General features: G+C 33.2%; 1 protein-coding gene across 3 annotated transcripts in view; it reads right to left on the bottom strand.

Moving 5' to 3' along the window:
* Window positions 1-314: 314 nt before the first annotated feature.
* Window positions 315-13,638, bottom strand: part of Ddx56 (putative ATP-dependent RNA helicase DDX56) — a 98,534-nt gene continuing 85,210 nt past the window's right edge. The window contains exons 13-15 of one of the 3 annotated variants that reach the window (XM_076489464.1): window positions 5,536-5,625; window positions 5,168-5,273; window positions 315-591 (exon numbers count right to left, since the gene is read on the bottom strand). In XM_076489464.1, coding sequence (XP_076345579.1) covers window positions 347-591; window positions 5,168-5,273; window positions 5,536-5,625 — 441 coding nt within the window. In that variant the 3' untranslated portion in view covers window positions 315-346. The remainder of the gene's footprint in view (window positions 592-5,167; window positions 5,274-5,535; window positions 5,626-13,638) is intronic. The other 2 variants (XM_076489465.1, XM_076489463.1) reach the window with 2 other exon arrangements.

Genomic DNA, 13,638 nt, shown 5'->3' on the forward strand with positions numbered 1-13,638 from the left:
CATCTACAGAAATTCCAGGCCATAGTGGTGTGCTGGCGTTGGACCCCTCAATCACCAGGATCCTCTCCTCTCCTTCATAGGTCACCATGTACAGCAAACATGTGGCCACCCACATGAAAGTACAGAACCTTCTCTGGGAGGGCCCCCTCACCACATACAAGAATCCACCTCGATGGGTTTTCCAAAAACAGATCAAACAACTTTTTATAAATTAGATTAACACAATTTTTAAAGAAAACCTTCAAATAAAAGAATTCATTTACATTTTAAAACTTAACTATATTAATCTGACTTGTGCTGTTTCTTCAATCAAAACAAAATATTATTCTTGGCTTGAAACAGTAATTTACGTTTTTCTGATTTTTATCCTGCCTAAAAAAAATAAAATAAAAACAAACAAATTCAATAAAATTCTTTGTTTATTCTCTAGGTTAAAAAGATGACATACCTTGAACTTTTTTTGTGCTTTTGTAAGGGTATACTGAACCTTATTTACTCTTGACTCGTCAGACTTTAAAGATTTCTGAAACAATTGTTTTTTATGGCTCCATTCTTTCTCAGTTGTGACCATCTTTTGCAGAGCTGAAGGAACTAATAGCAGAAAATACAATTATAGTATCCTGCAACAGATAATTATCAACATTCACACTATTCTAACCGAAATATTTAAACTCTTTTGCATTTTAAATTTTTTGTCAGTAAAATTAACTTTTACTAAGGTTCCTTGATTAAATTTTAAGCAAATGATATCACCTTGAATGATTATTATTTAGGTTTTCTTTAAGAAAATTTAAATTAATATGGTTTATTAATATGCAAAATATGCATCAGTTAAACGCTCAGTTAAAATGTTAGAACCCAATTAGACCTTTAATTGAGCCAAGATCAAGTGTTCAGTGCTGATATCTATTGGCCTCATAAATGTTTTCTTTGTTACCCTTATTTGAAACATCTTGTCTTCTGTCTGCACTGTTCCACAATCATGGCATCACACAGTGGAAAAGAAAGCATTGTACTTTTGTAGAAAAAGAAATTTATGAATTACTTACAACTTCTGAATCTGATTTGGAACAAGAATTAGAATTTGTAAAAGATAAGAAATATACAGATAGCAGTGAACGTGAATAGCTCTGCTTAGAAGACCACTTGTTACATCATCACAAAAAAGTAATTCAAATTTATGCTATGCGAGGTAGAACCAGTTCATACTGGTTTGTTCAAATGATCTTGCTTCCCTGGAGACCCTAGGATTTTCAGGAAGTACAGTAACAAAATCACTGGAGCTTTCTTCAATGAAGGTCACCCTCTGCGTGTTGACAATCAGTACACAAGCCCATTATTATTTAGTTGGTTGCATGAAAATAAACTGTTGTGGCATTGTAAAAAAGCAGATAATAGAATTCTAAATACTTGTATGAACAAAACATGAGATGAAAACCAAATATAATAATTCAATAATGGGATTGAAATGGAAACAAACTAGAAGTTCATATGCTGATTACATTTCATTACAAATTTAATGGTTAAAACTGGAAAGAAAGATCATCACACTGGTAGAAAATAAACCAAACTGTGTTTTGGAATATGATAAGAACATTGAATTTGATGTAATGCTCAATTTCTTGTCTTAAAAGGATACTAAATTGGTTAAGTTCTTTTTCATTGTAGTGATACATTTTTGTTAAATATGCTCTATATCTCAACTCAAACTCTAGACCTTTCATCTGCAACTTATGAAGCAGTGATTAATAAAATATATGCGCATAGTTCATCAAGAAAACAAGGAAAACCATCTAACACACAAGCAATAGAGACATAACAGACATTTTTCCATCCTTAGTCACATGAACAGCTTCAAAATAGAACTCTACAAAGCATTGCTATGTTTACAGTAATAGTTCAAGGACAGCACAAAAGCATAAAGAGCTCAGATCCATATTGCACTGTGTGTAGTGTATCATTATATATTGTTCCATGTTTTGTTCAGTATCAAACTCCAAATGTTTTTAATAAAAATAATTACAATTAAAATATTTATATTTCCCACCAAAAATAACTTTTTAGTTTAATTTTAAATATTCAATTAAAATGTTAGAAGTTAGTTTTGAATTTTTATTCAGAACAGCAACATCACACACAACAGTTGAAAAGTTAATCACTACTATTACAATCTCACATTTATACTCAACAGTATAGCTTCTAATGTTCTTAACAATGGAAAGCTTAGTTGGTTTTTCTCAATAGAAGATATTAATAAACTTTAATAATACATAATTTTAGATTCTATAACATACCTTCTTTGAAATGTAATTGAAGATATATTCCATTATGTATGAGTTAACAAATACCTTTCAACATACAAGTAATAACAGATTACACATGTAGAAACTTTATGAAATTCACTTGTATAAAATACAAGGCTGGCAATGAATTTTGTCACTACATTCATTTACCAGTCACATTTTTTTAATTTTGTGCAAAGCTACTTGAGGGCAATCTGCACCTATAGACTAGTAAAATTACTGAATATACAGTATAAAATAACTGGTATAATGGCAGAATTTAAAGTGAAAGCTAGAAAATGAGAAAATTACAGAAAATGAAGCAGGTTTTAGAAAAGAATACTCAACAAGGGACATCAGTTTTATTTTGAATACGTAAATTTAAAACAAATTACAAATAAAAAAGTTTTTGTGCAGTTGAATTTTCAATATGAAAACACTGCAGATGAAAAAACGACTGTTTGGAAAGACAAAAAACACAAAATTAAAAAATGTTGAAAATGATAGACATTTGTATAAAAACAAGAAATATGTTGGAGGTTAAGACTGATAGAGGGTGTGTCCCAACCACAATGTGAGTCTTGCTTCCACAGTCACCTTCAAAATCTAGAATCCTTGTAAAAATATGCAGTGTATTTTGTTTATGGCTTAAACATTTATGGTTATATATATACACACCCACACGATTGATTCCTGCCTTTCTTTATAAAATTAGATTATTGTACGTATTTGTTTATGCATGAGTAACTGGTTAAATTTTATTAATAATCAAGATCTTTAACAACCTACCCTAAAATTTAATGAAAAAATATTCACAAATGTTAAAATGCATACATATATATATATATTTTGGCCAGGTCTTTTTCCCATGTAACAGTGTCTACTGCCTGACACTGCTTGAGACATTAAAGTAGTATGGAACAAACATTTTTTGTACAAGACGTTTTCCACATTTTGCAGTATTTTCTACTGTTTTTTCTATGCTGAAATCCAATTATGTGCCCAAAGTAGCAACTTTTTGATCCAACAAAAGAAAACTTTGGTGAGAGTAAGTAGTGAAAAAATACAGTAAAAAGGAACAAAGTTTCAAAAGTCTGGTATCAGAGAAACTAGTTTTGACACGTGATCATCTTCAGTCTCGTATTGTCTTCTGGCAGAAAAAAGATTGTTTAACAAATGTATATATGTGACTCCTCACACAAACAGATAATTACAAAAAAATTGAGATTTTTTTTTTTCCTGCCAGGAGACAACAGAAGGTTGGTTTGGCATTTTATGACAAAGCAACTAGGCTAATCTGTAACAAACATCTGGTAAAAGTTAACGTAATATTATTAAAATTCATAAAAATGAAATTAAGGTAAAACAAAACAAAGTTTAATTTTTGAATTAAAAACATAAATAACATTAAATTCAATTTTTACATCTAGTTTACAGCAGTAAGAGAAAAACTACAGTAATACAAGTTATAATGGACTTTTTGTAGCATAATCTTAATTATCATAATTCACATGGAAGACTAACAGCTAAGTTCAAAAACCACCATTAGTCACCTGAAGTTGGCCTTTTCAGTCCTGGTTTAGAGTTATTCGACATTATGGCCATTTTCTAATTTCAAATCGAACTAGATGTACTTTACTCTTTTTATGTAATGCCCTTTTAAGAATTAATGTATAAATCAAAAAACTTAAAGAGCATTAAAAAGATTAATGGCCTTCAAAAAGCTAAAAACATTTCCAAGGTGGACAGTGTCACATCATCAATAACACTGTCTAATGTTACAAGATAAACCTTGGGACAGAAGATGTTTAAAATGGTGCCGTCGCTGACAGTCATAACAATGCAAAGACAGTAAAATGTGGCTTACTGTGACCTGAGTATTATACAGACATTGCTGAATCAGTCCCAGATATAAGAAAACAATGAGTTAAAAAACTGCTATCAATGTGTAGTCTAGTTAGAACAATTTCCGTATTTGATGCCTTTTAAGTAACTACATCATGGAAGATGCACCCTAATTTTGGAAAGACAGTTTTATAAAAAAAACATTTTGACTCAGCAACCAACACCTTGATGCAGCCTGGACTTTTTTCAATGTACTGAGTAAATACATTCAAATACATCATATTCTTCTCAGTATATCAACAATATTAGTTAAATTGAATGTTTTATGCTATTGAAAATAATTGTAACTGGTAAGGAATGAGAATACGATTTGTATGAGAGGCCGTTTTGAGTAGACTTTTGTCTTGAAAGATGCATGGGAATTTTGCAAGGTATTTAAAAAAAAAAAAGTTTGTCTTACAAGGCATAAAATGTGGTAGTTTTGTTCAGCCAATACTGTGAAACAATCATTGTTAATGATATCCAGATATTCTGGAAGTGGTTTTAAACAGGCAATTTTTATGGCTAACATTTTGTTTCATCATGCCATGCTTAAATCACAGAAAAAGATATTGGAGAGACAATATTAAAAATGGAATATAAAACATAATGCATAAACTCATGGTGTGTAAATATTTATTGAAGACAAAAGAAATAAATATGCGAGTGCAAAGAAATGCAAAAAGAATAATTAATACAAATAAATTGGAGAGGAAAGAAATTGGTGGATTTTGAAGATAAAAGAAGTATTAAAAAAGAAATGTGCAAAGATACTGAAGGCTTTGTAAAAGGAAGAGAGTGAAATAATTCAAGTGGTAATAAGTAAACAGATAATAAAATCTTAATGGTATTGAACTGAATAGAAGCTGTATTTAAAGAATACTAAAAAATTAATCTAATGAATGCATTAATTAGATGCATTTTTAACATACACTTTTTCTAAGAAGTAAATTTTGTAAGGAAGATTCTGAATCCTAAAAGAAAATAATACTGTTACATACCTATGTAGTATGGAACATCTTTCAGATGTGCCTGTTGTTTCACAACGTGCAGGTCTCTGTCATGTCGAAGAAGTTGCTGGTCACGTGGATTATCTTCAAAATATGACTTTAAAGAAAGTTAAAACACACAAATATACTACATTGTCTTATTAGGTCCTAAGAAAAAAAATATAAAAAGATTAAGATCACTTAATATTAAAAAAACTGTAGTAATGATTTTGTTTTCATAGTTTCATTTCATTTTAACAAGCTGTATAAAGTTTTAGTTTTTTTTTTAAGAAAATATCTCCCAAACAGTCACTTATCAAACTGGCAAATATATTCCAATCTTTAAAGAATTTTTTTTTTATGCAAGCCGATAAATTTACCTTTAGCTTTTGAGAGTTTAGAAGCTGAGTTCGGATTTCCTTCAGTCGTGCTTCTCGAACAGCAATTCGGGTTACTGATCGAAGTGCATCCTACGTACAAAAAAACCAAAAACATTTAATTTTATTAAATAGAACAATTAGACAAGGTATTCTCATCAAGCAAAAAACATGGTGCCAAATCCCAAAAAATAATTCTAACCATGCATCACAAACTAACAATAAATCTGAATAACTAGTCATAATCACATATGACATTTATTCTACAAGTTTTATGTGAATAATCAAACACATTTCATATAATTATATTAAAAAGACAGTTTTATATATTATTTAAATATTTTAAGATACTTTTATTTTTCTTGTATAGCTTATTTATTAGTCATTCCTTTTTGATATAAAGTTACAGAAGATGAATCCACACGCAGAAAATAACAAATGAAAGAAAGACTTAAAATTAAGAGATACAGGTTTCCCTGAAAAAAGTCATCATAAATTCTCGATGGAATATTCATATACAAATGTTAATAGTAAAATTATAAATTGATATTTTTGTGGTAACAAACATTCTCTATTAATAGTAATCATGCAACACAACAATGAATTATTTCTTTTTTAAGGTGTGTCTTCATTAAATTTCATGAGCATTTTAGGAGTTAGTTGGTTGGTTGATTTGGTGTTTTATGGCACAAAGCACCTAGGCTATCTGTGCCAAACATTCAGTAAAAAGTTAAAATTAAGTTCAGTTAAATTCATAAAAGGAAATTAAGGTAAAACAAAACAAAGCTAAAAATAAATAAATAGCATAAAACCAACATTTACATCTAGTTTAGATCGTCAAAAGAAAAACTACAGTAATTCAAGCTGTAAAGGACTTTCTGTAGCATAATTTTAATTATCATAGCTCACCAGGAAGACTACAAGCTAAGTTTAAAAAAAAAAAGTCCTGGTTTTGAGTTATTTGACATTACAGCCATTTTCCAATTTCAAATCAAACTAGATGGACTTTGATTCTTAAAAGGGAATCACATTAAAAATGGTCTGATGTATATATTAAAAAACTTAAATAGCATTAAAAAGATTAATGGCTTTTAAAAACTAAAAACATTTCCAAGGTAGATAAGTGTCACCATCACCAATAACTCTGTCTAATGTCATGGACAAACCTTGGGACATAATATGGTGAAAATGGCACCATTGTTGAGAGTCATAATGATGGCAAGAAAGTAAAATGTGGTTTACTGTGACCTGAGTATCACACAGACTACTCAATGATGCATCACTTCCAAATAAAAGAAAATGAGTTAAAAGATTGTGACTAATGTGTAGTCTAGATAGAACAACTTCCTCCTTCCAATCCTTACGGAAGCAAGATGGCCAAAGTCCAATATAGGGTTTTATTTGGAAAAGCTTGTTCTCACATTGCTCATTCCAAGTCAACTGCCAATTGGCACAGAGCTGAGCCTTGAATACGGGACACCATAGTCCATGTATAAAACAGGCACAGCAGTGATAGTGCAAGAGCAAATAGATTTTGCTGCAGCGTCAGCTAGCTCATTCCCATGAATACCAACATGGCTCAGTATCCAGAAAAATTGGATAGAAGTAGATGTTAAAGATAATTGGGCAGGTTGGTTTTGAATATCGGCAAGAACAGGGTGTGAACTGATGTGAAGTGATTCCAAAGCCAGTAGAAAAATAAGCAAGTCAATATGAATCGTGCAGTTTGAATACTGCTTGGCTTCTATGTGATCCAGGGCAAAAGAAATGGCATAAAATTCAGCAGTGAACATAGAAGCTGTAGAGGGGATTCTGCACGCAACCACTGAACTGCAGCAAACCATGGCAGAGCCCACACAGTCACCTGATTTCAAACCATCTGTATCAATAGGAATGGAAAGATTGTTCAGCAAATAACAGACAGTATTTCCAATCAAGAGTGTCTGCTTTTCTCAGATGACTTAAAGATAGGTCACATTACGGGGCTGTAAGAAGCCATGGTGGGATGGGCTAACCAGTGGATACAGCAATGATATTCAAAGACAGATCCAATTCATCCAACTGCACCTGGATACGAAGACCAAAAGGAGCAATGGCAGATTGTTCCTCACCAAAGCATCCCACCTGAGGTTGTGTTTTCCTTCCATGGTGGATCATATTTTCTCAGAATAGACAAAGTTTTGAAGCATATAGTAAAGACAAATAGCAGAGGTGCATAGAAGGTTCTTGAGACTACATATAAGCTCTGAACTGGGGAAGTGCAGAAAGCCCCAGTGCAGAGCCGAAGCCCTTGATGATGAATGAGGTCCAGCATCTTTAAGGCCAAAGTAATGGCAGAGCCATAGACATAGTGGAGTATTAAACAAATAAGAGCACAATATATCTTTAGCATAGAACATCAATCTGCTGTCCAGATGGTGGAAGAGAGAACATGGAGGACATTCAGTGCTCTTGTACATTTGACCCATAGATGCTTGATGTGTGGTATAATGTTCAACTTCCAATCAAAGATAAGCCCCAAGAACTTTGTCTCAGGGACCACAGGCAGCACAACTTTACTGATATTGAATTCAGGATCAGGGTGAATACCCTGTTGGCAGCAAAAGTGCATGCAAACGGTTTTAGAGAGAGAGAGAAGGTAAAGCTGTTTCCTGTGGTCCACTTCAGTAAACAATTGTACGTAGTCTGTAGCTGCCGCTCAGGTCGGGTAGCATCGACCACAGCCAGCCTCTCTCAAGATTATAGGAAAATGATCTCTGCCTCGTAGATTATTGTCAACCCTCCATGAAAAATAGTAAAATAATGAAAGGGAGCAAATTGAGAGATCAATAGCTGTAAAGGACTGACTAGGCACATGAAAATAAGTAGATGTACCAGTATTGAAGAGAAAGGTTGTGATCAAAGAACATATGCTCTACAGAGCGACCCCTACTATCAATATCAGCACTTCCCCAGAGGGGATGATGTCCATTAAAGTCCCCCAGGATAAAAAATTAAGACAGCAACTGTTCAATGAAAGCATCAAGGGCAGATTGATCATATGTCTCTCCAAGTGACAGGTAGAGAAAACAAACAGTAATGGTATGACCCAAAGAAACAAAGATGGCTATGGCCTCCAAGGGTGTATCGAGTGGCAAAGACAGGGTGGGAACATGCTGATCAACCAACAGTGCCACCCCTCCATGCACTCGTTCATCACACAGCCTGTCATTTCTGTATAAAGACAACTGCCGAGAGGTGACCGTATCGGCAGGTTTCAGAAATGTTTCCTTAAGGAAAGACAACCAGGGTGGTATGGAGCAATCAGCACTTTGATGTCATCCTGATTAGAATGTAAACCTTGAAAGTTCCATTGTATCAAGGTGGCCATTTTTATTTATGTGTAGGCAAATTGGGTGGAAACCCCTTCTGTTTACAACCACGTCTTTTTTCCTTACTTTCCTTGTTATCGACCTCCATGGATCCAGCCCTGTGTCGATTGGGCAGGTCTATGCTGTTGGAATTGGAGATTGAGGGCATGAACGAATTATTGTTTTGCATCTTGGGATGAGAGAGTAAGATAGATCTGAGAAAATGCCTGTACCTGGAACAATAGGATGTGGATCTTGGGATTTGTTGGAATGTATGTAAGGGACAGAAATAGGTGTTGAAGTTGATTAATCAACTTTTTTAACCATGGAGTTCAAATGACTTTTCATTTGTTTGGAAAACGATTCTTTAGGAGGCACAGAGAGATCTGTCTGCACTCCCACAGTAGCTATGGAATGAAGTGCAGCAGCATACATCCGAGATGAGGTGGTGGACAGCAACTTTCAACCCTTAGGATAGGTAATGTTATGAATCGTTTTCAAATGCTGCAACTCTTTTTCTTCCAACCATTTAGGGCAAAAACGTAGGTAGGATGGGTGAAAGCCATTGCAACTGATGCAATAAGGGTCTGTTTCACACTCATAGTCATCATGATCCTTGCCGCTGCAACAAGCACACGTGAAGGAACCACGACACAATGTTTTCAAGTGATGTACCGTTGACACTGGAAACATTAGAGAGGGTTTGGAATGTATGGCCATACTCTGCAATTAAGATAACCTGCCTTGATGGTGGATGGCAAATGTGGGGACGTAAATGTCAGAATGAGTACATTGGTTGGCACCATAATTCCATCTTTTGGGAGTGAAGATGCACCTCACTGCAGAAACTCCTTGGGTGGAGAAACCAGCGAGAATCTCTGACAATGGAATGTTCTTCAAATCCCTCTCAACAATAACTCCTCATGATGATTTCAAAGTAGCATGAGGTGTAACCTCAATAGATATATTCCCAACTGCCTTTGAATGCAACAGGAGTTAAGTGTTGAAATGTGGATGTTTCCTCCAATATGTCACCAAATCAAAGCCTTTTAGTGACTTTGGAGAGCCAGCAAGTCCCTCTAGTCTCTTCTGAATGAAAAAGGGAGGCATTTGCCCTAAAGGTTTGTCTGATAGTGAGTGCAATATAAGAAAATAAGGTACAACAGGTGTACAGATGATGAGGATTGCTGCTCAGAATCTTCAAGGTGTGGTCATTTACCTATAGACTGTTTTTTTCAATATTTTAAAGATTTTTAATTGAAGTATCCATAATAAAAAAGTAAAATTTCAGTGCCCACTGACTCACCCACCATGGAGCCCTACCAGGGGATGCACTAGAATGTGAAACAAGGACACTGCATCAATACCAGGGTTTCGTGAGCACTACACCCAAACACCAGCATCAGATACAATGTCAACAACACCTGTTGAGAACATCCAACACTGGTACTCAGTTGAACTTAGCACAAGTGGACCAGCCTATTAACCCAAGGGGGGCCACTCCAAGGCTGTCCCATCTATAGGAATTCCAAGGCCAAAATGGTGTGTTATGATTAGACCTCTCAAACCAGGCACAGCAGTGAGAGTGTCAGAGCAGATAGATTTTGCTGCAGCATCGGCGAGCTCGTTCCCACAAATACCAACATGGCCCGGGATTTGAGGAGTTACTAAGTTGTTTGAAGCTCTAAGGTGATTTCAAATTACTAACAGAAATATCAGAAAGTCATACAATTACTAATTTAAGTTCTTAAAATTTTGTTTCATATAAAATACTAGGATTTTGATCCTTTATTTAAAGAAAAAAATACTTGTGTCTTGTTGCTTCAATCTATTTATTAATTGCAAAAATCTAAAATCAAGGTTTTAATTTATAGTAATTACAGTCTCACTCAAATGATCGTGTGGAATCCTAAAAAACACATGAAATGGAAAGGAACTATATTGCATGGTTTCATGACATTTTATTTACTATGGGAGATCTCTTGCTGGGACATGTTAAATTACTTTGTTCATATTCTGATATACAAGATTTGGAGGTAATATTCATCTTTCTTCTCTTATAATTTTATTTATGTGACTTTTAGTTCTAAAAACACATCCAACAATCAATCTTTATGGAAATGTTCACCACTATCACCAATGGAAAATGGAAGTATCACATAGCACATCCAACACTTACAAAATTTCAGTAAAAGAAACTGCCTCCTACTTATATTAAAACAAAAAGAAACAAAAAACACTAATATACATATTTTTTTAGTAACATCAGATTCTTTCTCTGTTTGTGAAACCTCACATGAAGCATTATAAGTGCTACATGTGCCAGCCATCTCAAATTGTAAATTGACAAGTCAAGAAGGAAGGCAGCTACCCACAAAGCCTGCTAGCAACTGGTGGTCTACTCTTGCCATACTTGTTAGTGTAATATGATCATTCTTATAATGCATTCAGCCCTAAAGGGCAAAGAGTAACTACTTGTGATAGTAATTGGATGCAATCCACATAACCTAAGATCCACAGTTTGGCATACTAACCAATTAACATTACAGAGTTCCTACATCTATGTGAAAATGAAATTTCGTGACTTTGAAAGCAATGTTAAATGCATTATCTAGTCTAAATCATCTAGTACGTGCAAGATAGGGTGAAAGAAAGGCACTGTTACAATTTTCTCAAGCAGTGTAAAAAACTATTACAGAAAATCAACAAAGCATGTCTATTACTGGTCAGAGCTTTGTTAGAAATGCAAAACAAAAGTACAGCATGTATTTAGAAGAGTAGAAGCCCAGAAAGCACAAGTCACAAAACGGTTGAAGGAATTGAACTGGAACCAAGATTAAATAGCTCTTTTCACTCACTGATGAAAATTTTGAGAAAGTTGAAAAGGAGAAGAAAATTAGTTTCTTCACAGAAAAATCTGAAAAATGAAGAACCTTTGAAGTCACTCACAATAAAACTTAAACAAAGAAAGTCTTTAGTGATTTAAAGAGGGCTTTGATTTTTTTTTTTTTTTTTTTTTAAATCGACAGCTTTAAGGAACTGCCTGCATTCAAATCTAACGCTTAGAAAGTGTCTAAGTGTATGTGCCTTAGATGCTGGTGCTCACAGTAATTACCTGATTTTGCAATAAAGGAAGATGATAGCATATTTTTGACATCTCATTATACTTAAAAGACTAAATGAAAAATTTAATGGTGTGATTTATACTATACTGTATTATTTCCACAAACACTAGATGCAGATGAAGGCCTTTCTCTACCTGGCATAAGCACACAGACGTTAGATAAAATTAGTCTTAAGCCTAATGCTAAGAATAGCCAATATGCATATACACAGTGATAGATAAATATTTAATGAAAAAATACAACTGAGTAAAGACTTCATATCCTAGCTCAATATAGATATATATCTATAGACATAGGAAAACTGGCTGATTTCAGTGAAAAACAAGTGGCACTTATAGACCTTTAGATCTAATACTGAATATACATTTTTCATTTAATCTTTTGAGCACTAGATTAACACTAGGCCTATAACTTTAGACCTTTTTAGATCAACCATTGCATATACCCCGATCAAATCTTTAGCAAAACAGTTTGGCTTATATCTATTGATACAGACTTAATTTGGTAGCTATAGTTGTATCAAATTAGACAAGATCCCAAAATAAATAACACATTAGATCTATATGTTATGTTCTTGTGTTATTCATACTAATGTCCCATTCATAGGTATATGCGTGTTGGCTAGGTCTTAAGTCATTTCTTTAAGTCCTACAACTTTAAAACTGTAAAACTTTAACCTCTTCATACAAATTTACTAGTATTTTGTTTATTCTATAGCAAAACTTGCAGTATATAAAAAAAGTATTTATTTTGTTAATCCTACTGAAATGGATGTCGATCAGAGGGCATGTCATACTGTCTGTTTTATTTATAATTTTATCAAAATACTATTTTATGAATATATAAAGAAGTTTCACATCAAAGTGTAGACTGTAAAATAAATTTTAGTATTATACATTTGTTAATTTCTTAATTTAAAAGTAACTATTAAAAAAACAAACAAAAAACAACTAAATATCCATTATTGGATATTTTCGAGTTTGGTTAGGTTACATTTTACAATGCCCAGAGTAGAATGTCAATAGTTTCTCACATGTTAGAAATTCACATTTCCAGTGCTGGCAAGGTAAAATATCAAGTAAGAATTTCTTACCTTTCCTATTGGTTGAAATATATTTAGCATACTGGTTAAATCCACTACTTCATCACTTGAGAAGACTTGTTTATCTACACTTACTTATCTGTACCTACAGTTTTATAACCAATTAAAAGCTCTACATTTTCTTTATGCAATTTTGTAAGTCTCTGAAGCTATTTATACTGTTAGAGATTACTCTTCTAAGCTACTTATGAAAGAAAAGCTCTGATACTGTTGGAGAGTTTGAAGTATTATGATCAATACTATTTTCCAAAGAGAAATTAAAATTTTTCTAGACCCAAATACAGCATAGTTAAGAAGCTTCATAAATTATAACACATTTTTGTATAGTATTCCAAAATGCATATTTAAAATCTACAAAAAGTATTCTTTCCACCTCCACATATGAATTTCAATGAGACTTAAGGCATGAATTAATAAGTACAACTCACAAGAGCAAAAAAGAACTTTGTAACACTGCAAGTTGAGGAGATCAATGTTTTATGGAATATTTTTTAATTAAAGTTCTAAGTTTTAAGAAAAATTACCGAAA

This window comes from Tachypleus tridentatus, chromosome 2 (assembly GCF_004210375.1).
Source record: "Tachypleus tridentatus isolate NWPU-2018 chromosome 2, ASM421037v1, whole genome shotgun sequence".
Classification (NCBI taxonomy): Eukaryota; Metazoa; Arthropoda; class Merostomata; order Xiphosura; family Limulidae; genus Tachypleus; species Tachypleus tridentatus.